This window comes from Daucus carota, chromosome 8 (assembly GCF_001625215.2).
Source record: "Daucus carota subsp. sativus chromosome 8, DH1 v3.0, whole genome shotgun sequence".
Classification (NCBI taxonomy): Eukaryota; Viridiplantae; Streptophyta; class Magnoliopsida; order Apiales; family Apiaceae; genus Daucus; species Daucus carota.
In genome coordinates this window covers 31,167,460-31,191,186 of record NC_030388.2, presented here as the reverse complement: position 1 = coordinate 31,191,186, position 23,727 = coordinate 31,167,460, and the positions used below count along the sequence as shown (strand labels likewise).

At 33.9% G+C, this 23,727-nt stretch overlaps 4 protein-coding genes across 6 annotated transcripts; 3 read left to right on the top strand and 1 right to left on the bottom strand.

Annotated features, from left to right (window-relative positions):
- The first annotated feature begins 34 nt into the window (after positions 1-34).
- Positions 35-2,774, top strand: LOC108198667 (uncharacterized). 2 transcript variants are annotated; one of them, XM_017366443.2, is made up of 5 exons: positions 35-383; positions 1,158-1,213; positions 1,310-1,485; positions 1,693-1,801; positions 1,930-2,774. In XM_017366443.2, exons 1-5 carry the CDS (start codon positions 89-91, stop codon positions 2,230-2,232), a joined length of 939 nt encoding a protein of 312 aa, XP_017221932.1. In that variant the 5' UTR covers positions 35-88; the 3' UTR covers positions 2,233-2,774. The 2 variants fall into 2 exon arrangements, with proteins under 2 accessions (XP_017221932.1, XP_017221931.1); XM_017366442.2 differs by having other exon boundaries at positions 36-383; positions 1,149-1,213.
- A 978-nt stretch (positions 2,775-3,752) lies between these two features.
- Positions 3,753-7,424, top strand: LOC108198684 (probable 6-phosphogluconolactonase 2). 2 transcript variants are annotated; one of them, XM_017366462.2, is made up of 4 exons: positions 3,753-3,858; positions 4,446-4,631; positions 4,726-4,867; positions 6,686-7,424. In XM_017366462.2, the coding sequence occupies exons 2-4, from the start codon at positions 4,450-4,452 to the stop codon at positions 7,175-7,177; spliced, it is 816 nt and encodes a 271-aa protein (XP_017221951.1). In that variant the 5' UTR covers positions 3,753-3,858; positions 4,446-4,449; the 3' UTR covers positions 7,178-7,424. The 2 variants fall into 2 exon arrangements, with proteins under 2 accessions (XP_017221951.1, XP_063939589.1); XM_064083519.1 differs by lacking the exon at positions 3,753-3,858 and adding an exon at positions 3,902-3,954.
- Positions 7,425-9,997: 2,573 nt separating this feature from the next.
- Positions 9,998-11,534, top strand: LOC108199041 (protein DROOPING LEAF). The gene is made up of 7 exons (XM_017366801.2): positions 9,998-10,086; positions 10,181-10,315; positions 10,438-10,558; positions 10,656-10,704; positions 10,777-10,852; positions 11,140-11,205; positions 11,294-11,534. Exons 1-7 carry the CDS (start codon positions 10,018-10,020, stop codon positions 11,309-11,311), a joined length of 534 nt encoding a protein of 177 aa, XP_017222290.1. The 5' UTR covers positions 9,998-10,017; the 3' UTR covers positions 11,312-11,534.
- Positions 11,535-16,065: 4,531 nt separating this feature from the next.
- On the bottom strand, positions 16,066-17,469 carry LOC108197604 (protein BIG GRAIN 1-like E). Its single transcript, XM_017365266.2, has one exon. The coding sequence runs from the start codon at positions 17,273-17,275 to the stop codon at positions 16,313-16,315; it is 963 nt and encodes a 320-aa protein (XP_017220755.1). The 5' UTR covers positions 17,276-17,469; the 3' UTR covers positions 16,066-16,312.
- Between the last annotated feature and the right edge of the window lie 6,258 nt (positions 17,470-23,727).

Sequence of the window (23,727 nt, the reverse complement as noted above, 5' to 3'; positions counted from 1 at the left end):
ATTTTTTTAGTAAACCGGGTATTTTCGTGACGGTTTAGACTTTAGACACTCTTGACTCTTCCCGGAACTGTAATCCCTGGAAAACAAGATGAACATCAGAACCAAACTAATCAAAAAGCCTCTGACCAAAACCCTCATAGAACCCCTCTTCTTCAAACCCATTTACACCACCAATGCTGCTACACAAACCTCACCATTACACGCACTCCACCAACCCCATTTCTCATCTTGCTATCATTCTCAAAACTTATCTCTCTTAAACACTATTCACCGTCTTTCTCAGCTCAAACCCACCTCCATTTTTGCCCATTCTTCTTCGTTTTTGACCTTTTGGGGCCTCAATGGAAGAAGCTTTTCTAAGTCTGTCAGTGTTGATGATAGTGGTGAGAACCCTTTATTTTTTTATAGATGTTGTGGGGTGGGTTTTGGGTGTTTGTTGCTTGCTCACCACCTGTTTGGCGGAAGTTCTCTGAGAGTTTTATGTGTTTTTTGGGTTGTTTTATGTTGGCATCAGGATTCTTTAGCATTTTAGTGTATTGGGTAATTTTTTTTCTTGATACTGAGAGATTGAAGATTTGACCCTTATTTGAGTAAGTATAGGTTAAGGGTTGTGTTAAAAACTCGGATTGCCTTCGAAATAAAAAATGTTACATTAGAAAGAGAAGGTACCCCTATATACTACTTTTTATAAGTTATATGAATTTTTGTTACCTCTGAAATTATTTGGAAATGAGTTTGATGTGTGCTTTATATTATGTTTCCATGTTTGAGTTGTTTTATGTTGACGTTAAAATTTCGTAGAATTGTATGCCATTGGGTATTTTTACTTTGTTCCACTTGCATTTGGTTGTATCATGTTGTAAAATTTTCATGTTTTAGTTGCAAGGATACAAAGTAATATTTTGGAAGTAATTTAAAAAGTCGTATGAAAAATTGCATTTTGAGAACTGTTAAATTAAGAACTGAAAATGGTTCTCTTTGAGCCCACGGCTGGCTAAGATGAGACATATTTGTGTAAGTATTAGGGCGAAGGAATTCGGTTGGAACCCTGATTGTGTTTCAATAAATAATATGTTAAAATTGTGGAAGGAGGCTATTTTCTCCTTTTATTACAGAGCCACTCTGTGCTAACACATCCTCATTACTAGATGAAACAGATGAAGACATTGTACCTATTGATGAATGGGAAGAGGAGGATGAAGCTGAACCTGAGGTGTGCCTTGTAGGCATTTTATTTAATTTGATCATTGTCCATATGCATGGTTTGCTGTGTTGTTAATGCTGTGATCTCTGGATTTAAAATATGTAGATTGGTGATGGAGGTGATGGGGGTGGAATAGTTTTACAGAACTGTTTCTGGGGTGCCCGGGCCTTATCTATTGCCCAAGAGATCTTGGCTCAATTTGGGGATGACATAGAGCTCTTCTCTTTTAAAACAACACCCCGTGGATACATTTATGTCAGACTTGACAAGCTTCCAAACAAGTAAGTCCTGGAATGTATACTAAACTAAAGTATATGTATTTTCTGTTTAAAAGAAGATGCTCTACACTCTATCATTCAAAAACTTCCCAAAAATCTTTGAGCTGATGAAACAGGAACCCCAAAAATAACACTTTCAAAGGTTGTATATATAAATGTGTTGATTCAGTCCTGAAGTTGTGGTAACTGCAAACATTGTTTTTTCACCAGATATGGATGTCCAGACGTAGAGGTGATCGAGAGTTACAATCGTGCGTTTAAAAAACGGTTGGATGAAGTAGGACAGGAGGGAGAATTACCTGAAGATTTGGCTATTGAAGTAAGAATCTGAAATCTTCTACCTTTTCTTTTGTTTTTCCATTATCATTTTGCTATGTACATGGTAGTATTATTTCCTAGACCAAAATTTTATCTAGTCGTATGAAGTTGCTCTATTTTCTTTTGCAGGTATCATCGCCTGGGGCAGAGCGGCTCCTAAAAGTACCAAATGACTTGCAAAGGTTCCAAGACATGCCTATGAGAGTTAGCTATATAGAAGATGTTGACACTAAATGCCCCGAGAAGACTTCGATTTTCTACCTGGATTCTCTTGAAACAGAATCAGGAAGCTGCGTTTGGAGACTGGCAGACGTGAAGGAAAATAGGGACCCTGCAGCTAAAGGTAGGCCCTTTAGCCGTAAACAGAAGGATTGGAGGTTAAAACTTTCCTATGCAATGGTTAAAAAGGTGACATTGTATCTGGACTGCTAATTGTGGGGTACTCATAAACATACTTTTGCACTAGCCAAACAGTTTTTTTGGTATATAGGCTACTTACATGCTGCACACCATGTTAGAAGGAAGATCAGATTGGTGTTCTAACTTAATTTCTCGAAATTGCTTTATCATCTTATGAAAATATTATCAAGCACTATTGAAGGCATAATTTGTCAGTTATTTAGTACAAGGAGAAAAGAAATCGTAGTTTGTCAATAATTCTTGCCTTAAGGTAGAATTTTACCTGTGGGTATCAACGTGATTATGGCTTGGATATCTAATCAAAAGCAATCTGTTTAACATATACATCGCACCACTTTGGCAGAGTGCTCTGCTTGATTGTATCATATTACATTGTTAATGTCTGGTGTATTGTATGACTCAATGACTGTATGAAGCAGCAGGCAATTATATGCTTTGTCAGATGGTATACCTGAATTACATACAACACTGTTTGTTCAAGTATAAATGACCCTGGGACATTTTTGTGTAATAATTATTAATAATAGTATATTTAAGTATTTTATTTATTATAACTGTTGATCTTGTAAGTAATTTATATAGAGTTATAGATTTTTCAACAAAGCCAAAGTCATGATTCATATGCTCTTCTACGGGTCCTGAGCTAATCAAGGTTATGAAACACTACTCTTATTGTCAATGAAACAGGTTGTAAATGGCTGCTCAGTGTTAAAAGCATTTTTGTTACACTAATGAAATATACTATGGCAGCTTTTTCAAGAATAATTTATTCCTCCAAAAAGATATATTGTTTCTTTTTCTATTATCATCAGGATTGCACAAATTAGGAATTTGAACAAATCAAATTTAAGATTTATCATAGATTTATTCAATAAATCAAAGATTTTTAATCAAATCGGAATGCAATCGATAAGTCAGTAAAATAATTTTTAAAAATTAATCTAATTTTTTAAGCAAATCAGAGATCTTTAGAATAATAATTATCATATCTTAAGAGGGTTCGTCTAGTGTGTTTCTATGGCACTTGCTAAGCACTAGAATCAATGAAATTTGGATGCTTTTGGTGGGTGTGATTGTTGTAACTGCGGAATCCACAAGAGTGTAAACCAATCACAAAAGAAAAAATTTATCAAAGTGTTTAATGTGTGCCCGTCAAACCTAAAATTAACTGGACCCCACAAACATATTTGATTTTTTTCCTACTCCCCGTCTCTTAGTACTTTTCTTATTTGCCTATTTCGCGTTTGCCGACACAAATTTTTGTTTGTTAGTATTTTTAATTTTGTATTAGTATTAAATATAAAAACTTCACTTTATTAAAGTATTCGTGAATACGCATCCAACAAAATCACTTACGCTATATTTAATTATAAACGTAAATTGATAATTTGTCTCATATTATGAACCGTCTCGACATATCAGACAAAAAATGGGAAAAAAAAAACTGAGTGTATAACATAATCCTAAAATTAACTGGGCCCCACAAGACATATTTGGTTCCTTTTCATCATAATCCTAAAAAAAAAAAAAGTGGGCCCCACAATTGACCACAGTACTTTATAAACAGAAGTATATCACCTTTGTACTTTGCCTGTGCTTTCTGTCTTCTTTGCCCACCCTGCGGCTTCAGTCTTTTGAGTAAGAACTCTCTCTCCCCCTCCTCTCCTCCCCCTCCCTCCCTCCCTCTCACTGCTTCCTCTCTCTCTAGCTCCCTCCCTCTCCCTCTCTCTCTCTGTAAATCTCTTTTATTAATCTTGGGCATGTAACTTTGTCGCTGTGTTTGGCTTTTGAGTTTTTAAGTTCTTGTGATGCATAGTTTGTCGAGAATTGAACTCTATTTAATTTTCCAATGATCATGTGAATTCATTTGTATATAATTGGATTGCCCTGTAATTTAAAATTTACAATTCTTGGATAAAAATACAATCTTTCTGTATGTTTGCACCTTAATTGTCATGATCTCTGCTAAATTTATGTCCCGACTATCAAAGATTGATTTTTATTTTTTATTCTTCAAGTTTTATAGTGTGTATTGTTTTTACATTAAATGGATATTCTTTGGTATTCATGTTACAACTTTCTGTATTATGTAGTCTTCTAATAGGCCATGACTAATGAAAATTGAAAATTATGAAATGAGAACTCTATATTATTTTGAATCGAAGATCTTGCACATTTTTGTATAGTATAATTGTTCACTGTTGTAAGCGGCATTTTTTTACTAGGCGTATGACAAGGATGGCTTTTTCTGGAGATGGGAAGGATGGAAGGGAATTGAGGGTTTATGAAAATTTGGATGAACTTAAAGTTGATCTGGTAGAGTATATAGCCAAATTGTCGGATGCAGCTGTTAAAGAGCGGGGTACTTTTGCCATAGCTTTATCGGGTGGTTCTGTCATTGGTTTGATTGGGTATTTGTTCTTTTCAATTTTTGTAAGATATTTGGTTTGTTTGTTCTTTTTCTTGATTTTGAGCCATTTTTGTTTCGATCATGGGGGAAAGCAGGGCACTTTGTCAAGCTCCTTACAGAGAGACCGTTGACTGGTCAGTGTGGCAAGTATTTTGGGCTGATGAACGCTTGGTGGCAAAGGATCATCCGGATAGCAACTATAAGCTAGCAAAGGATGGTTTATTTTCCAAGCTCAAGGTATATTTTTTATGTTTTGATGCATATAACTGCTGCTCTTTTTCTTTTTGCTGGTAACTACCATCTTTACTACTGTAAGAAGTAGTAATACATGAAGCATAGATCATAAATGTGTTGCATACAAATCACTTTCAAGCTACTGTTATGCTGCTCAGGCTCAAGCTTTACAAAATATAATCTAACTTCACCTGAGTACTTATTTATGTGATCAAACTCTAAAGTGGTTTCCGTTTTCTTATGGGAATTGGGGGGGAAATGTTTTTTTTTTTTTTTGAGGGGGGGGTGGTGATGCAGTTAATGTGAACAATTAGTGAGGTTTCCATTCCAATGAATGAAGCCCCTGAACCTGACAGTTAGAGAATGGAAATGATTTGAAATCCCAGGGGCAAGTATAAAGTGAGTTACGCACTTAATGTGGATGACTATTGAGGTTTCCATTCCATTGAATGAAGCCCCTGAACCAGAGAGTTAGACATGGGAATAACATTCCGATTTCGTGTCACCGCGGTTGAAAACCATGAACTAAACACCCTATAGTGTTTCTTACTAATTCTGTAGCTATGTATTGTAGCAAGTATAATCATACTTAGACTGCAAACAAGGAAGATTGTTTTAGTGGTTGCGAACAGAAATATTTGCTTAAGGTAATCAGCGGAAGTCCATAAAATTCAGTAAATGACTGCGATTGTGTATGATCTTGGATTTTGCTCATTTAAGCTAACCTGACTAACATATTTGCACAAAATGTACCAAGATATTGTGTTAAGAAAATATGAAATGAACCTGGTAAGCCCATAACCGAACACCTTAAGGTTTTAGGAGAACTGGTAACTTAACACATTGTTATAGCTTGCTTCAGGTTAATTATTTATGAGCCATGGAAGCAGGGTCTAACATTGACCGTATATAGATACTTTCTGAGATGTTGTTTATATCAACAACTGGCAGCCTCTACTCTTCGAACTGAACACATGGTCACTAAGAAGTAACAACTTTGTGTTATCACCTCCAGTTCATAATTCAGATTTTCACTCATTTGCATTGTGCGGATGTGCACACAAATAAATTAATAGAATTCCTCTTGCATGATTGGCAAGTGTTGACTCACTACTTACAAGTTACAACCTAGTAGGTCAATTTGGTATTAACGAATCTTCTATATAATGAAGGTATTTCCTGGTCCTGGCTTCAGTTTTTCCTCATCCAAATTTATTTCAGAATGCATACTATCTACAAGCTTATTTAACAAAAACACTCTATATAACCATTAAATGCAATAACAGCTTTTGAGTGAGATAATTTAACCAGAAAAAGAAGAAAGACAGCCATTTTTTTCTATGACTTACTCCTTCAACTAGGTTCGTCTCCAGAGGTATCAACAGCGATTGTGGCTTATATTTTGATATCCTATGTTTCTTAAGTTCTAATCCGTCATTTTTCTGTACTAAGGTTTATCGTGAGTGGTTCACTTAAGAATTTACTATATAGTTTTCAAGCTTGTTATGATTTTGTAATCCAAGTTTTGATTGTTTGAGTTACCAGGCATGATACTTTGTGGTCTGTTTATAATCTAAAATTGCAGAAACCAGAAAGAAATAGGTGTAGCCGTGTAGGCCTTTAGCAGGCTATTAGATACACAACTCTATAAAGGCTATTAGAAAGAAATAGGCTTAAGTTTTGATGTTGCCCACTTGTGTTTGTTTCCATATTATCAACATATTCAGAGGAATTGTCTTGCATTGGTTACTGATTCTGTTGAAGTTGGTCGTGTTTGGAAAATGTGATAACAGTGTGATTATACATGTTGGTAATTTTCAGGTGCTTGTGCTTCCTAGTCAACTACATTCTGTCAATGGATTGTTATCAGCAGAGGATGCTGCCGTGGACTATGAGTTTGTCATCAGGCAGCTAGTAAGGACCCGCTTGATCGGGGTTTCTGAGACCAGCGACTGCCCGAAGTTCGACCTTGTTCTTCTCGACATGGGTTCAGATGGTCATGTTGCCTCACTCTTCCCTGGTCACTTTGATCCCGACGAGACAGAAGAATGGGTGACCTACATCACGGACTCACCCGAGCCTCCTTCAGGGAGGATCACATTCACTATGCCTGTAATCAACGCTGCAGCCAATGTAGCTGTAATTGCAACAGGCAGTGACAAAGCGGAGGCTGCGCACTTGGTAATTGATGATGCTGGCCCTGAATGTCCATTGCCTGCAAAGATGGTGAATCCAGCCGACGGGAAATTGACCTGGTTTTTGGACAAGCTGGCTGCATCGAAGCTCGGTTCATGTGCTCAAAGCTCTGAATAGATCTCTTCTCTTGTAGCAAAATGTATCTAGTGGGAGAATCCAAAGGTAGGAGCATAACCTTTAAAAGCTAGTTGGTACATTTTAAACTCTAGGTTGTGTTTGTCAATGGCTAGAAACTAAGCCAGATTCTGTCTGTAGTTAACTTGCCCCGGAAGGGCCTCAACAGCAGTTTGTCGAAACGATAGCTGTATTGGCGCCGTTTGGCTTATCTTATTTTTATTAGCGGAAAAAATCAAGAAAATTACAATTTAGTAGTATATGATAGATGAAAAAGAACATGCAGTAAAAATCAAGAATTACTGAACAGTTAGAGCATGCAGGTAAAAATGAAAAGTATTAAACTTTGGATAGAGTATCAGATAGACAGAATTAAATACGTGCCTTGGGCCTCGAGATAAACATGACGAAGCCCACTTAAATTTAGCTAGAAGTTCAATAACAAAAGGCCCAGAATAACTGGGCCTGATATACTAAAGGAGTGTTTGTCATCAATTATTCAATTTACTCCAGTCGTCCTTCCGATCTTTTGATCTTTTCCTCTCGAAAATTTCATAGCTAGACAACTACAAAGATATGAATAGTTGTATGATTACATTATCTCGATAAATAATTAATATGTGTGATGTTTCGTTCGGGTGTTGTTATAATTTTCAAGAAAAAACTCTAATATTATTGTCGGTGCAGATAACCCTCACCTTCACCTCATAACCCGAGTCCCGAAATGCTAGATCGTGACGGGTTTATGTCTTTTCCCCTTGTGAACACTACATGCTCTAGCATTTTTGAGTATTTTACTCATATAATGTCAGATCGTATTATATCTTATACTGATTTTCAATCATAAACACAGACAGACTTTTTTTTAAGAATCAAAACGCTAAATTATCAAATATTTGAATCGATTCTCCCACATCTGTTATTTTAGACATTACTTGTGAAAACAATAACATATGATCTTTTCTCCTGTATCACTCTCGTTCCTTTTACCGTAAAAGCAGCCAAGCGGGTAATTGAAATTTTTCCCATGAATTTATGCATGCATGTAGATGTAGCCATGTAGGCAATATAGGAGAGAAATGTCCCATCGAGATGGCCATAAATAGAAACGTAAAAAGAGTGAAGATAGACCAACTGACCAGTCCTATATCTGTTATTCATCAAATCTCACTTGTTAGATGTAGAAGCAGACTAGGTTACACTTCACTCTCACAAGTCACAAGGTTGAGCAAACTACTGCAAATGGAGTTGCAACTTGCAAGTTGTAACCAAACCGAATGAGTTTTTTCGAATAGTCTCGGCTTTCATATAGATTTTGGATCCTTTTTATCACTTTAGGACTCCAAAATGGCCTCGAGATTAAAAATGTGAATACACTCAAACTTGTTATGAAACCAAAATATGTCGTAGGAAAGTTCCCACCCACTGAGTGTCTGAGTCTTATCGCTCGATTAGTCCGATTTACCTACCTGTGTTGGCTATGGAGCTAGTCGTCAGGTTCTTATGAAAATCCTAAGCAGGCCCGGGTGTCATTTAATACGCCTTTGAAGAAATTAAGTTAAAATCTGGTTCGAGCCGAGTCAAATTATTTTAGTTTCACGATACTCATTTCGACTCGAAGTTGTAGATAAATAGGGCTAGAAGCCTAGAACCCTGCAAAATTAATTTTAGTTGGAGCTACACACTCTTACATGAAACAAAATGTTGGACCTACTCATCCAAATGTGAAAAGATGGTGTTACTGTAAAGTGTCAAATGTCAGTTAGTAAGATATATGATTCAGTAAACAGAAGATAAAAGCCAACTGCAACAATTAAAGAGCTCAAAGAGGCTAGCTTGTGTGAAAGTCGTTTTATACCGTTAAAGAAAGTTATAGGCATCACTTCGATAAACGGGTGGTTTCCATGTTTGGTATGTTGATGCACTAGTCCCATCCCCCCATTCACTAGCGGCTGTTCCTTGAAATCACTTCTGCGATTTTGACATCTCCTTTTAGCCTAGCATATGTCACTTCTCTCGGATAAAACAAGATCATGTTGTGGCCTTTTTCTAGTCCTTCGTGTTAGACAAGGGCATGGATCCCGTGTTTGGTTTAGGTGGAGTCTCGAGTTCGAGTCCTTTCTTATCTGTTTACGTGTTAGAATACGATATGATCTTGGTAAACTCTTCTCTTAATATTTCAAGATTTTAGCAGAACTGATTACTTAACATGGAATCAGAGTTAAGCCCGTAAGCCCCTGAGATGAGCGTATGTGATCCTTTCTCGACCCAAATGTAAGCTCTTGAGTTATGTCACTCGGACTTGGCTAGAAGTGTCCAACATGGATACGTGTTCATGTGTCGGACCCGGTAAGATTTTGAAAATCTTACATATTTTTGGCTTAAAATAAGTGTCTGAATGCAAGTATACATGCATGTCCGAGTGTCAAGTGTCCAACACGGATATTTCGAGGCAGATGAGAGTCCAATTAACATAGCTTTCGAGTGAAGGGAAATGTTAGAATCATACGATATGATTCCGGGAAGCTTGTCACTTAACCAGCATGTAAGGTCATATTGGTTCTCGAAGTGGATGCAACTGAAAATACGAACTCTGCAACAAACATGAAGAAAACAAACATGTGCATAGCCCTGTTAGCTAGCTACCTGAAGTTTATCCGAGCCATCACGATCATCAGGGAGAATCATTCAGGTATCATTCAATTCAATCCAAACGAGTTGACTGCAATGCAAGAAAAACAAAAATCAATAATTACTATGATACCCTCCAAATCAGATGAACCACTATATAACTGCAACATACATGCAAACACTTCTTCAGTTCTTTGTGATAAATTCTCTCCATGGATCCGGTTCAACCATATGAGCATTTGTGCTATGTTCGGTGCACGTACTGCAACATTGTTCTTGAGGCATATTAATCTTTCTTTTAATATTTTTCGAGATTAAATATTGAATGCAGTATGCATTTGTACTATGAAATAAACTTTTGTATACTTGTTACAGATTAGGATACCATGCAAACGGATGCTGGAGACTGTCACGGTGAAATGCGGGCAATGCTGCAACCTCTCGTATCTAACCGCGGTGCCTCCACCACCAGTACAGTCCCCGAGCCTCGATTCCTCAGCTACACTTCAGGTTATTTTATATGCATTGAGATAACGAGTTTTTGTTAAGTTTATTGTCGTAAATAGACCTGTTTGTTGTAGTGATAGCTCGATAGCGAATAATGTCTTTATTTATGCTGCGAGCGATTGCAGTCTTCTCTGTGCAGTGATTCGAAGAGGCTCCAGAAGAAGAAGAAGAATAAACAGCTTCATTGTTCATCTCCTAAGCATGAATCCTCATCATCATCCTCTAATGCACCCTTTGTAGTTAAACGTAAGTGCTTCTAACACGCGCGCACATTCGACTTCAGAACCGAATTAAATTCTAAATTTTTCGTGTTCGTGTTTGAATATACGTGTTTGATTCACAGCTCCGGAAAGGAAACATAGGCCTCCTTCCGCATACAACCGATTCATGAGGTGAGTAAATTTAAATTCTCACGTACACATGATTACGTTATTCTGAAAATATTGTTTTTTATGGGAATAAAGGGAGGAGATACAGCGCATCAAAGCAGCCAATCCGAATATACCTCACAGGGATGCCTTTAGTGCAGCATCAAAGAACGTAAGTGATTTTACTAATTTTACATGCACGTCGATGAGTAAAACTCTTGTTTCTTGCTATGTTATCCCGGTCGAATTGGCTTAAAATGTCTAAACCGGATACTTGTCCGAATGTCGGAATTTATAGTATTATTAAAAAATTGCATATTTTTGGTCTAAAGGAAGTTTTTGAGTGTTCATAATCATGTCTGAGTGTCAAGTGTACAGTACGGATACCCAAGCAAAATGAAGAATCGGGAAACGTAGATTTTTCCCGCTGTAACGTAATTAAGTTGTTGCGATGTGCAGTGGGCTAGGTGCAGCAGTATCACGAACATGCCTCTGTTCACAACCATTTCTGAGTCCAGCAACAATGTAAGTCTTATATATATAATAACAATGATTAATTAATTAATTGCTGTTACTAAAACTAATTACTTTACTAATCACTGTTTTCACTTAGGTTTGCACGAAGGAGTGATTGGTCTACGAATATCTGTAGCTGAAGCTGCGAAGTGGGAGTAGCCTGAGTACTTTATTAAAGTTTAGAGCTATGTATTAATCATTGCTAATCAAGTAGCTTTTGTTCTGTCTAATCATGTTTGTGCTGTTAATTATCCTTAATCAAGTACATGGTAGCTTTTCTGTCTAAATTATGTGATTTAATTCGTACCTCAAATTTTATAAAACCAGTGCCTGATATATTTAAGCATACTAAATTATAAAAGAATTTATTATTTTCGAAGACAACACCGCTCTTTAAGAATAAAGAAAGTATTTCACTATAAATGATCAAGTACTATAATTTAATTATTCAAAAAAAAAAAGTACTACTCCCTCTGTCTCTAAATACTTTTCCTGTTTGTACTTTTCACGTTTGCCAACACGAACTTTTGATCGTTAATATCTTTCATTTCGTAGTAGCATTAAATATAAAAATTTCATCGTATTAAAGTACTTGTGAATACGAATCTAACAAGATCACTCATGACTATATTTAGTTTTATAGATTACGTGTAAATTAGTAATTTATCTCATGTTATGAACAGTACCGATATCACAAACAAGAAAAAAAAAAAAAAAGAAACGGAGCATAAAATTGTAATAACTGTGGGAGGACATGATTTAGCCCACATGCCTATTGGGTCCTTTCATCAAGGACCGATTAAATTGACCAGTGTCGTTTTCTTAGTTACAGCCCATTAAGACCATAGTAATGTCGACCTGGACCATTTCAATTTACTGTATACACCGTACCAGCCCATCAGCTTCCAATTAGTAGTTTGGTTGGGGGAATCAGGTATGGGTATGAAATCAGCCAAACCCATACCTAGTGTTTGGTTGGATTTTTTTTTATCTTCATACCCATACCTAAAACCCCTCGATTATGACTTTTTGAAACCCAAGTGGAGGGGTGGGTATGAGATGCTGGTATGGGTATCAGTATTAATATTATTCTTTTTATATTTCAAAAAAATACTAATAATAAAAATAAAAATATTTATATGTACAAATAAATTTTGTTATTAACAATAAAAATATTTATAATTTTTTATTTAATAAAATAATTTAATTTAATCAATAGCACCATAATATTTTAAATTAAATAGATTCATTCCAACACTCAACCAAACACAAGATATCAGGAATGATACCTTAACCCCATGGCCCATACCACCCCAAACCGATTCTTAATTCCAACCCGATACCGCTTCACGAACCAAACGATCCCAAAATCTTACTCGGCTGAAAACTCTAAAATTTTAGTGGGAGTGGAAATATATTACGAATTCAAAAATTATGATATCCATTTATAAATAAATCCTTATTTTCTAACAAATTTGACTAAAACTCTGACCATTTAAGCAATGTTTATATTCGAAATCAAATTCTCGACTTGTTCGACCTGAACATAATTTAGATTAGACTATTTAAGTTAGAATCCGGATCACTTACATACATATGTTAGTAATACATGTTCGGGGATGAGATAAACAGTTTGACTCTAAAATTTTATAAATATACCGTACATACATATGTTAATATCATACGTTCAGCCCGAAAAAAAACGCTGAGCCTTCTTAAGTCCATCACTGTACGTCAGTACTATTTTTCTTTTCATTATTGTGATTAATCACATGTTTAACGGCCAGATTTAGCACCCTTTCCACTATTTGAAGAACCACTAAACATATTTAGCAAAAAAAAAAAAAAAAAAAAAAAGAACCACTAAACAAAACCATTAAAGCCCTGTGCCCTATGCTGAGAATACATTGAATTGAGTGGTCAATTCTTAAGTAGACAAACAAGGAAGCAGGATTATAAAGTACTCCCTCTGTTTTTTTTTATATGTCACTTTTGACTTGGGCACGTAGTTTTAAGTGGGTTGACTGGATAGTAAAACTTAATATTTTTAATTGATTTTTTTTGTGAATTAAAATTTTGATTACATATTTTTATTCAAAAAAAGAAAATTTCAAAAATAATACTTTTAACTAACCGGTCAAAGCACTTAAAAGTGTGTGCCAAAAAATCAAACGTCATATATTAAAAAACGGAGGGAGTAGTTATCAGTAGTGCATGGGCTGCGTACTTAGGTGGTGGAGGATGCTTCGATGCTCATCAGTTCATCTGTGTGGTCCGACCACCTGCAAATAGTGGCTCGACATCGGTCCATCCCTCTTTAGTATCTTTTATTTCTTGTTTAGCTTTATTTGTGCACCGAGGTGTCGGGTCGCAACCGAATCTTTTAACTCCGACATTAAATTTTAGCATTAACGTAACGAAATAAAGTTGAATTATTTCACGCTAGTCACGAAAAGATGATTGTAGCGGAGGATGACTAAATATATCTTAAATGTTTATTATAGAAATTAAAATATTTTTGGAGTGCTGGTAAAATTATCGTATTGTTGGAAAAAATGCTAATTCAAAAATGAAACTCCAGGGACCAGATAAATGTTTGATATTTACATATTTGAGTTATAATCAGTGTTCTAAAACTTTATAATTAATTCTTAAAAATAATTCACCAATACAATGATTACATTCCGAATTAACTAAAAATTTCTCATAAATATTTTATAAATAATGAATCGATAGGTCAACTGATTTAGTTTTAATTTCCGGCCGATGTCTACAATCATGGTTATAACATAATGTCCGGAAAAATCGTTTTTAAACTTATCAAACAATTTTTTATGCAACATTAATACCAAACAGAATCTTGATTTATCTAAAATATTTAAGGAAAAAAAAATCGTTCACAAAAAAAATAGCGCCACCTACCCAGAATCAAAAACTTCACAACCGAATTACACGACAAGGAATCCTTATGTACAGTAGATTAGTAACTTTCGAAGTTCATGTACTAGCTACAGATTACATGGCAACTCAAAATTGTTTTATATAGCAATATGAATCATGTGGAATCAAATTGGGACACACTCTTTATACGTTTCTTTAGCTTTCTTCTTTTTACCAGCTAAATTCTAAAAAAGATATAAAAATTATTGTATATTACTGAAAAAACATATATATTTAACAAGGTGGGGGAGGGGGTGCTAACTGTTAAGTAATTAAGCTAAAGACAAGTAATTAACTAGGTTAATCCGCACGAGTGAAGTGTAGCTTATGAAAAAGGGGAAACCTAAACCTAAAGCTACGGACTCTGTTCATTTTATAAATTAAATCTTTCTGTAGATTTGCTAAAACTTTGTAAAAGCTGTAATCATTACCTCAGATTCGTAATTCCTTTGATTGCTCAATTAGCTGATCACCATTTTTCAAAATGTTGTATGCAGAGCTTATATAGAAGATCGAAAATTGGTAGATTCCCGAAAATTGTCCCAAATAATTTTTATCCCTCGAATTTTGAGGTATTATTTATGTACTCCCTCCGTCCCCTTTTACATGTCCACTTTGACTGTTGATTAGTCAAATTGACTATATTTTGATTGAAATTTATATGTATCAAATAATTGAGAAAAATAATAAAAATTATATCATTAGAAAGTATTTTTAGTCTATTTTAATATGCAACTTTCAGATTTTAAAAATAATAAATAAATTATTTATAATACTTAGTCAAAAAATGGTCAATTTGACTCCTCGAAAATCAAAATAGACATGTAAAAAGGGACGGAGGGAGTAATTGATATTATTTTCAGTAATAACATGATGAAATCTCGCTTGCCTAGATATACACACTTAAAACATATGACTGAATATTAATTAAAATATCAATTAAAAACATATTAATAATGATGATTTAAAAATATTTTTAGAAATGATAATTTCAAATAACTATATTTAAAAATCGATAATTTTTATATAAGAGAATAAATATGAATTATCAATTAAATAGCATATTAATAATGTGATTAAAGAGATTATAATTATATATAATGATTGATTATGTATAACCGCATAAGATATAATTAAGAATTTTGTTTGCATTAGCGATGGCTTTAAGATTAAAGTAGAGCCAAAATCATATTGTATTTTCTTATTTTCTAGTACTAACACAACGCCCCACCTGATTTGATCAGCCAACTGCTGAGAAAAGGCAAATCCCATCTAGATTCCCAAGACTTTCCTACAATAATGCTCTTGCTTTTCTACAAACTACAGTTCGATCTGCATGTGACAAACAGTATACTTGCTATTTATATTATTTCAACAATATATACAAGAATGTAGTATCTGATCAGTTGCATCTATAGACTACACATGATCAGTTTCCCAGGGTGTAATACGGCCGATTATGCCAAGTTTTGGGCCGGATATAATTCGAACCAAGTCTAATCGAGTAGGACGAGTCGGCTCATTCAACTTAATTGAGTTAAAATTTCCGTCCGAACTTGATTGTTTAATTTTAGAATCTAAACTTTTCTATACGGACTCGATTTATTTAATTTTACGAGTTGAGTCGAACCGAACCGATTTTCAGTTTAATTTCACGAGTCGAGTCGAGCCGGCTATCATAATATATGAGCATGAATAACCAAACAGGTTATCATAATTAATCTACGGTTCCAACCGAGCCTAAAAAAATAAAAAGTTTTTTCAAATGTTAAGATTAAAATTACAGCCCCGACTTTCTTATAATCGGAGTTCCTCTGTTAGATCCAGTACTAGCTTCTTGTCTTTAGCAGGTAGAATTGATCATTACTTGGTTATATCTGATAAATTTGGTAGAAGATCCGTTCATGCACAGTTACAAAGCTAAAGTACTGTATTTGTAATGTTCTTGCATTCCATAAGATTATCCACAATCGATGAAGCAAAAGACATAAAACAAACATTCCAAACGCTACTTACATATAAATTTTCGAATAAATTATGCGACAATCGAATCCAAGGCCATATATTAGCCCAAAAATAAGATAGCAAAAAAAAAAAAAAAAAAAAACTCCTCTTGCAGATCTCTGGACATGATGATTCTGTGCAAGACAAATGTAAAGACTCGAAAAGTAAATATTCATAAAGCACCGCTAGTGATCGGCGCACCTCTCTTGATGCTATCGATATGAGTAGTCTCGTAAACAGGAAGGCCACTCGAATAACATCCACCTAAATCGAAGTTCTGCAATTCGAATAGATCCGAGCTCGAATCGCTCTCTGCACCCTCGTCCATCTCGTTCACAAAGTTTCTGAAATTCCTTTCGGATGACTGATTTATGTCGTGGTCAAGATACCCGTTGCCAAAGATCTTGCATTTCTCGAAAGGATATTCATTGTTGTTGGTGTTTGTCGTGGTTGTGCTGAACCTGAAGTTCTCCTCGTCAAATCTGGTGTTATTGTGATCCGTGTTGATTTTCTCCGGATTGTAGTTTTGATGCAGATCTTTTCGTGGTCCAGATGATTTGATCGGGTAGTTGTTTTTGGACACATTGAGTAGGAGTGTTGGCTTGTGATGATCAAGAAAATTCTTGAAGTCCTTGAAACTATTTTTCGCTGGAGTGTTTATAGAATTGAATTCGGAACTTGAATTTTCTGCAGACGAAGATATATTAGTACTCCGAAAATGACTTATGCTGCTTCTCCTTCTCCTCCTCGTATCATGGCTGTCATGATCTTCGTCTTTGATGGATTGTCCAGAGCAAGACTTTGATTTCTTCTTTTTCGAAGAATTTTGGCTGAAAATAGAATTCAAGAAACTGGCGAGCCTTCCACCTGGTGAATTAGGTTGTTTGTGCTTCTTCTCTTTTGTTGGTGCCTTCTCCATCACGGCATGGTTGTGTTGATGAGTTTGGGCTTGATACGTCGAATCTTTTGTTCTACTCATCATAGGAATGTCTAGGCTGATTCTCCCACCCGATCTCGCCATTTTTTGGCGACTAGACGCTTCATTGGCTCCAGAGAAGTATCGCGCAGCTTCCAAGTCGTTCCATCTCTGATAAGATTTCTTGTGACTTCTCTCCGGTGCTTGTTGGATGGACATGGCTAATAATTTTCTTGCAATAGGTTTTGGTTTAGATAATTTGTTAGGCGATACTAATTAGCTAGACGAAAGCAAGGCAAATTTGTAAGAGAAGCCATGGGGAGTGGATTTCTTGTGAAGATTGAGAGGATTAAAGATGGAGTGTCACTTTTGATAGTGTGTTAATCTATTGCACCATCTCTATGAACATCATTCTATCTTGTATTTATAGCAATGTACGCGTAAATTAAAATACTAGTATAATGCTGAGAATTTAAAATGACACCTCAAATCATGAAATCTCTGAGTTGAAAAGTGCCGATCACAACCATGAGAATATTGGGGTGACAAAAAGTCAGAATTTGAGACCTGCTCTGATATCATGTCGAGAATCATATCGAGAATCAGTCCATCGTATTAGATGAAGGCGCTATATGGATCTCATGATACATTTCGACAAGTCTAGTACAACTGGACAAAGGGGCCTGATCCCAATTGTATCCGGTTATTATCATCTCAGTGTTATCAGGGTAATTGTCATTAAGGTACATTCGACATGATTAATTAACCGTTCCTTTCGCTAACTCAAAAACTTCGTCTAGGGAGAGTAGGCGTCGGTATCAAAAGATTAGTCTACTGATCTTTCTCAACCACAAAGGTGAGAAAGTAGGTTTGATATTCACTGCTTCTCCAGATTACTCATGTGAACCATGATGAGTAGCTCAATCTCATCAACTAGTGGGGCAGAATTACTTAACTTTCATCTGTACCGTTCCATTTTCATCTAACTTTCTCGTCATCTAACAACAGGTCGAGAGTTCAAGTATCAGCAGAACAAAGAGCATATAAATCTCGAAAACTTGTACTGATAGATCAAAGTACTCAACTCTTACTGCAGATGACTTTGGATTCTTCATCAGCTTCTACTTGGCATCTCACTTTTTAGGCTTAGTGGAGAATAATTAATTTAGCTTTCGAGTTGTGTCGACACTTGGGCTGCCTCAACCTCTCAACATGTATTTCTCGTCGTGCATCATAATTATGATCATTTTAACTCTGGGTCATTCTTCTGATGATGACTTCTCTTTTTGGAGTCCTTTATATAATCGTTCGTTAATTATTCTTGGTAATCATGCAAGATTGATGCAAAGATGTCCCATGCAATGTGATTAGCTTTTCGCAAAGGCGATTCTGCAGCGCATTACCGGACATGAAATATTTTGTCTTGCGATATTCAACCAAAGCGCCGATTAGCAGCCCATCTTGTAAGAAACGGCCCCTTACCAACATTTTTCGAGAAATAATATCTCAAATATTATATTTTGAGAAAACAGTTTTAAATATCACTCTAAAATATCAAATTAGATAATATTTTCAATATTTGAATTTTTTTTCTGAAACCCATTTAATACAGCGTTTTTTTTATAAATAAATTGTGATAACACATGGCGATGTTGCGTTTTGAGTGTTAAAATTTTAGACATGGATGATATAAGTTAAATATCATTTTAGAGTGAACAATGGACATTTTTTCAAGATGTGATATTTGGGACATTATTTTCAAAAATGTTGAGATGATAAAATCTTAAATTTTTAATATTTCGGATTTAATGATACTAGCCCATAATTCGTGCCATATATGGATGATTGTTTTTTTGAGAAAAATATATGGATGACTGTTGATGGTTAATAATTTTTTTATATGTCATTAAATCAATAATTTATTTTAATATGTTATGTTAACAAGATTCGAATATTAGACGTTCAGTAGCATAGATACAGAAAATTTAAGCGACGGTTTTGCTCAATTTTATTTAAGTGATCTAATGATTATAATTCACTATATTCCTACAAAACAACAATCAAACTTTTATATATTTAATTTTAATAATATAGTATAAATCGTCGTCTATCTACTCCGGGGGAGTGGACCTGCAGTATATAGGGATCACATCGTTGGTGTCTGTACTGTGCATAATGCAATATAAAGCCAACACTTCATAGCCACAGAACTTGATATAACTGAGTCCAATGTATATGTGCTTCCCCAAGTTTCATGTTCTGTACGTCTCATAGCTTAGCAACAAAATAAACATATGTAAAAAGGCAAATGTTGGTGTGGTGTTGACTGTTCATTTATGGTGACAGCTGATCATCAGCCCCACTGCATTTGCTATCTCCTTCATCCATATCTTCAACCTGGTCGGATCTAGGATTAATTTCTTCAAAAATCACAAACAAATATTTGAAAAACATCAATATATTTTCAAATTTTTCAATATACTTCTAAAATTATATAATATCTAAAATAATGAATAATGTCAAAAAAATCAAAAAAGTCATGTGTCTGTGTGCCTCTTGCTAGATCAGCGTCGGTGTCGAGAATGCATTTTATATATTTGGGTATGCAGTGTCTTGTGATCAGTGTTCTAAAAATCGCCGAGTCAGCCGAGTACTCATTCCGAGTACTCGTTTTTAACCCCTCGTCCGATCCGAGTTCCGAGTAATCGGGTTCAAAACCGATTTATAAAAAAATCGGTCAAAACTCGGTTTGACTCCGAGTACTCGAGGTCAAATCCGAGTTTGACTTATCAATTTTTTATTGTTTTATTTGAAAATTATTTCAAAAAAGAATAAACGTAAATTTATATATGTTTTGGTCTTTCTTTATAAAATATTGACATTAATTAAAAAGTATGTGTGTTTTATCATTAAAACCCGTGAATGATTATTATGTCAAAAACTATTAAACAAGTAACTTTTATTTGAACTTCATTATTTCAAGTGTGTTATTAAAATATTGATATTATCATATAGTTTTATTATTAATCAGTATATAATCATATATGAGAAAAAAATTAATTAAAAAAAATACCCGATTAGTAATCCGATAACTCATTCCGAGTACTCCCCCGAGTTCCGAGTACTCATTTTTCCAAAACCAAACCGAGTTGGACCGAGTTCCGATTTTTACAACCTTGCTTGTGACAGAGGGTATGCAAGAGGGCAAAAGGTGTACAATATAGTGGATGCATAGTACTGGTGGCGAGACAAGTTGTTTGTTAGATGAACCTCGACTGTCTCCTTATCTTGATCACTTCTAGAGCCCCAACTCTCCTCTATCACACATACATTTTCGGCATTTCCCTATCGGTCGATCACATGTCGTAGGATTTAATTCTACTTCTAACTAATCCCACACACGTGCCTGTGTGTCCTCTGTCCAATCATAATTAGATAGTACGGTAAAATTTATGTACACTAGTTAATCTTGTACGTACATCGATTTAGATTTGTAATTCGGGCCGAATGTGTCGAGTTTCGAGCCTCGAGTTGAAATTAACCGCGTCGAATAAGACGATTTGTTTAATTTAATTAAGTCAAAACTTCGACTCGTTTAATTTTCCCAGTCGACTCGAGTTGAGCTGAGCTAACTCGTTTAATCAAACGAGTCTGTTTAACGAGTCAGTTTGACCGACTAATTTAATTTGTCGAGTCACAACAAAGAATCGGAGATGCTCTAAGATATCGATCCTCTTAGTGGTCCAGTTTGCTAGGACCGCCCAGGAGACAAGAAAAAGGTTGAGTTTCCTCTCTAGATAAGCTTCTTGAATAAGACGTCTTAGGTTTAAGAACACGGGAAAATAAGAATCACGGATTGTGCATGCCGTGACTTTTGGGTCTTTGTAACAACATTTTTTTAAGAGTTACCAGAATTATGTATATACATAATATTTTTTACATATTATTTACATGTAAAATCTAAAGGATTGTAGTGCTTCTTGTATGCAGGCCAACTCGGAATAATACTATTACGTTACAAGTAGTCGGTTTTTAATTTTTAATTGTCATGAAGTTGATTTGATAATTTATGTATATAATTGAAAAATCTTTAAAGAGTTACTTTGTTAAAATATACTTACATTCTACCTAGTCCACTTTTGCATGCAATTTTCAGAAATTTAAATTATAGGAAGAATCAGGCGAAAGCTTGACTCGGAGCTTGTTAACCACCAGGCCCAAATCAAGAATGGGATGGGCTTCCTATATGTATGGGCTTGGATGATGAAAATCAAACATGACAGCCTTACATGTATAAGCCGGAATTACATCCCTGGTCCGGAATTCAAAATTTAGGGCAGTGTTCTAAACATTTCTAATCTATTATATATCTAATAGACCAACTAATAGTAATTTAAATCAAAATTCCTAAACTACCCTTACTCATTATGCATAATTTAATTTAAAAAGACCAGACTACCCTTACTCACTATTAATATTTACTTTTAATACCAACCTATTTATTAGACATTAATGTCTCTTCATTAATATGCATTAATTACTTTATAATTAAAACTCTAATACATATAAGTATATAACATATATAGTTATGATTTAATGAATAAATAAATATCCAGTATTATATAAAGCGAGAATAAAAATATCGACGATTAATCGAAATAGTTAACATGGTCATTATTTGATTAATTTAATATTATATATGTAAAAATAATATATATAATCATTTTTAAAATTTTAATTTCTCTTCACAAATTTTGTAAATTTTTATATTTTGTATGATTTTCGACCCATTATTCAAATTTCTGACCAATTAGACATCGATTAAACGGATTTTACCAAATCGGATCAAAATCGGTCCGACTATTGATTAATAGGTTAACTCGGCCAATTTTTAGAATGTTTAATTGTTATTATTTAATAAAATTATATACATATGTATTAGAATAACTATAAATAATATATATAACTATATGACAAAACTCTAATTCGGCAAGAATCTCATTTTTCGTATTAAATTTTCAATAATTTTAGGTGAGTGGTAATTTAATTATATAATTTTATATAGTGTACTATATTTATTGTATTTATATTTTAATAAATATCATAATAGTGAGGATATGTGTACATATATACATCAATATAGAGTGTATTTGGGTAAATCTTATGAAAAGTGACTTCCTTCTTAAAATAAAAAAAGTGGACTATTTATGAGAAGTGAGTCAATATTTATAAGTGATTAAAGTGTTTGAAAAAAAAATTGAAGTCCTAAAAAAAAGTTAGAATTTCAAGTTCCTATGTGTGCTTGTGACTTTTTACACAAACAGGTAAAAAAAAACATATGCGACTATTTTAGAAAAAAAAGCCAGAAGCAAGGACAGATATACACATAATATGACTTAAAATACAAATAAATATTAAATTGAAATTAAATTTACAAATAATCTCAACTTAAAAAAGATGAAAAAAAAAATATGAGATACATTAATTTAATTCAAAACGACCAATTTACCCTTTGCTCATTATACAATATTTATATATATAAAGGTTATCATTGACTTTTAACACTAATGTATTTATTAGACATTAATGTCTAATCATTGTAAATTAATTCGATATGACTAATATACCTTTCTCTTAATACACATATTTTAATATATATAAAAGTTATTATTGACTTTTTATACTAACGCATTTATTATACATTAATGTCTAAGCAATGTATTTATTATACACATTAATTATAACATGATCATTATTTGAAATTATTTTAATATTATACATATAAATAATATATATCTAATCATTTTTAAAATTTTAAATTTTCTCCACAAATTTTGTAAATTTTAATATTCTACCTGATTTTTGACTGATTAATCCAATTTTGACCAATTAATCATCGATTTAATCGAGTTTTACCAAATCGTATTAAAAATTCGTCTGTTATCGATTATTCGGTTAATCGGCCGATTTTTAGAATATTTAATTATTGTGATTTAATAAAATTATATATATGATTTAATAAAATCATATATATGATTTTTTAACTATACGACAAAGACTCTGATTCGACAAAAATCTTATTTGTTTTTATCAAATTTTCAATAATTTTAGGTGAATGATAATTTAATTATAAAATAAAATTTTAAATAGTGTATATTTTTTATATTTACATTTTAATAAATATCATCATAGTAAGGATATATGTACATTTAGACATCAAGATAATAAGAATTAAAATACAAGTAAATATAAATTTAAATTATATATATGGAAATTCTTGATGGTACCCTCGTAGAAGTGGTTTTTTTCAATGGTACCATCGCGTTTTTGACTTCTACCGATGGTACGTTCGTACTTTTAATTTACTCTCTATGGTACACTCGTGTACTTTTTATTTACTCTCTATTGATTACAAACTTAAAACAAATTGTATATTTGAAATCCTTGCGAAAAGTTACATAAAATAGACCCTTAAATCATGTAAAACAGTCAAAATAATGGTATTCTTTCTGAGCAGTTTAATGTTCGATCGTAGATGAAGGTATACTCTTTTGTCATAGTCAAAACTCTAAGCCGACGATTTCTGCGCGGCTGCTGACATAATGAGATGTTATATTTTCAATTGTGTTTAAACATCATGTAATATATACTGTAGTTGATGATAAAAGAAG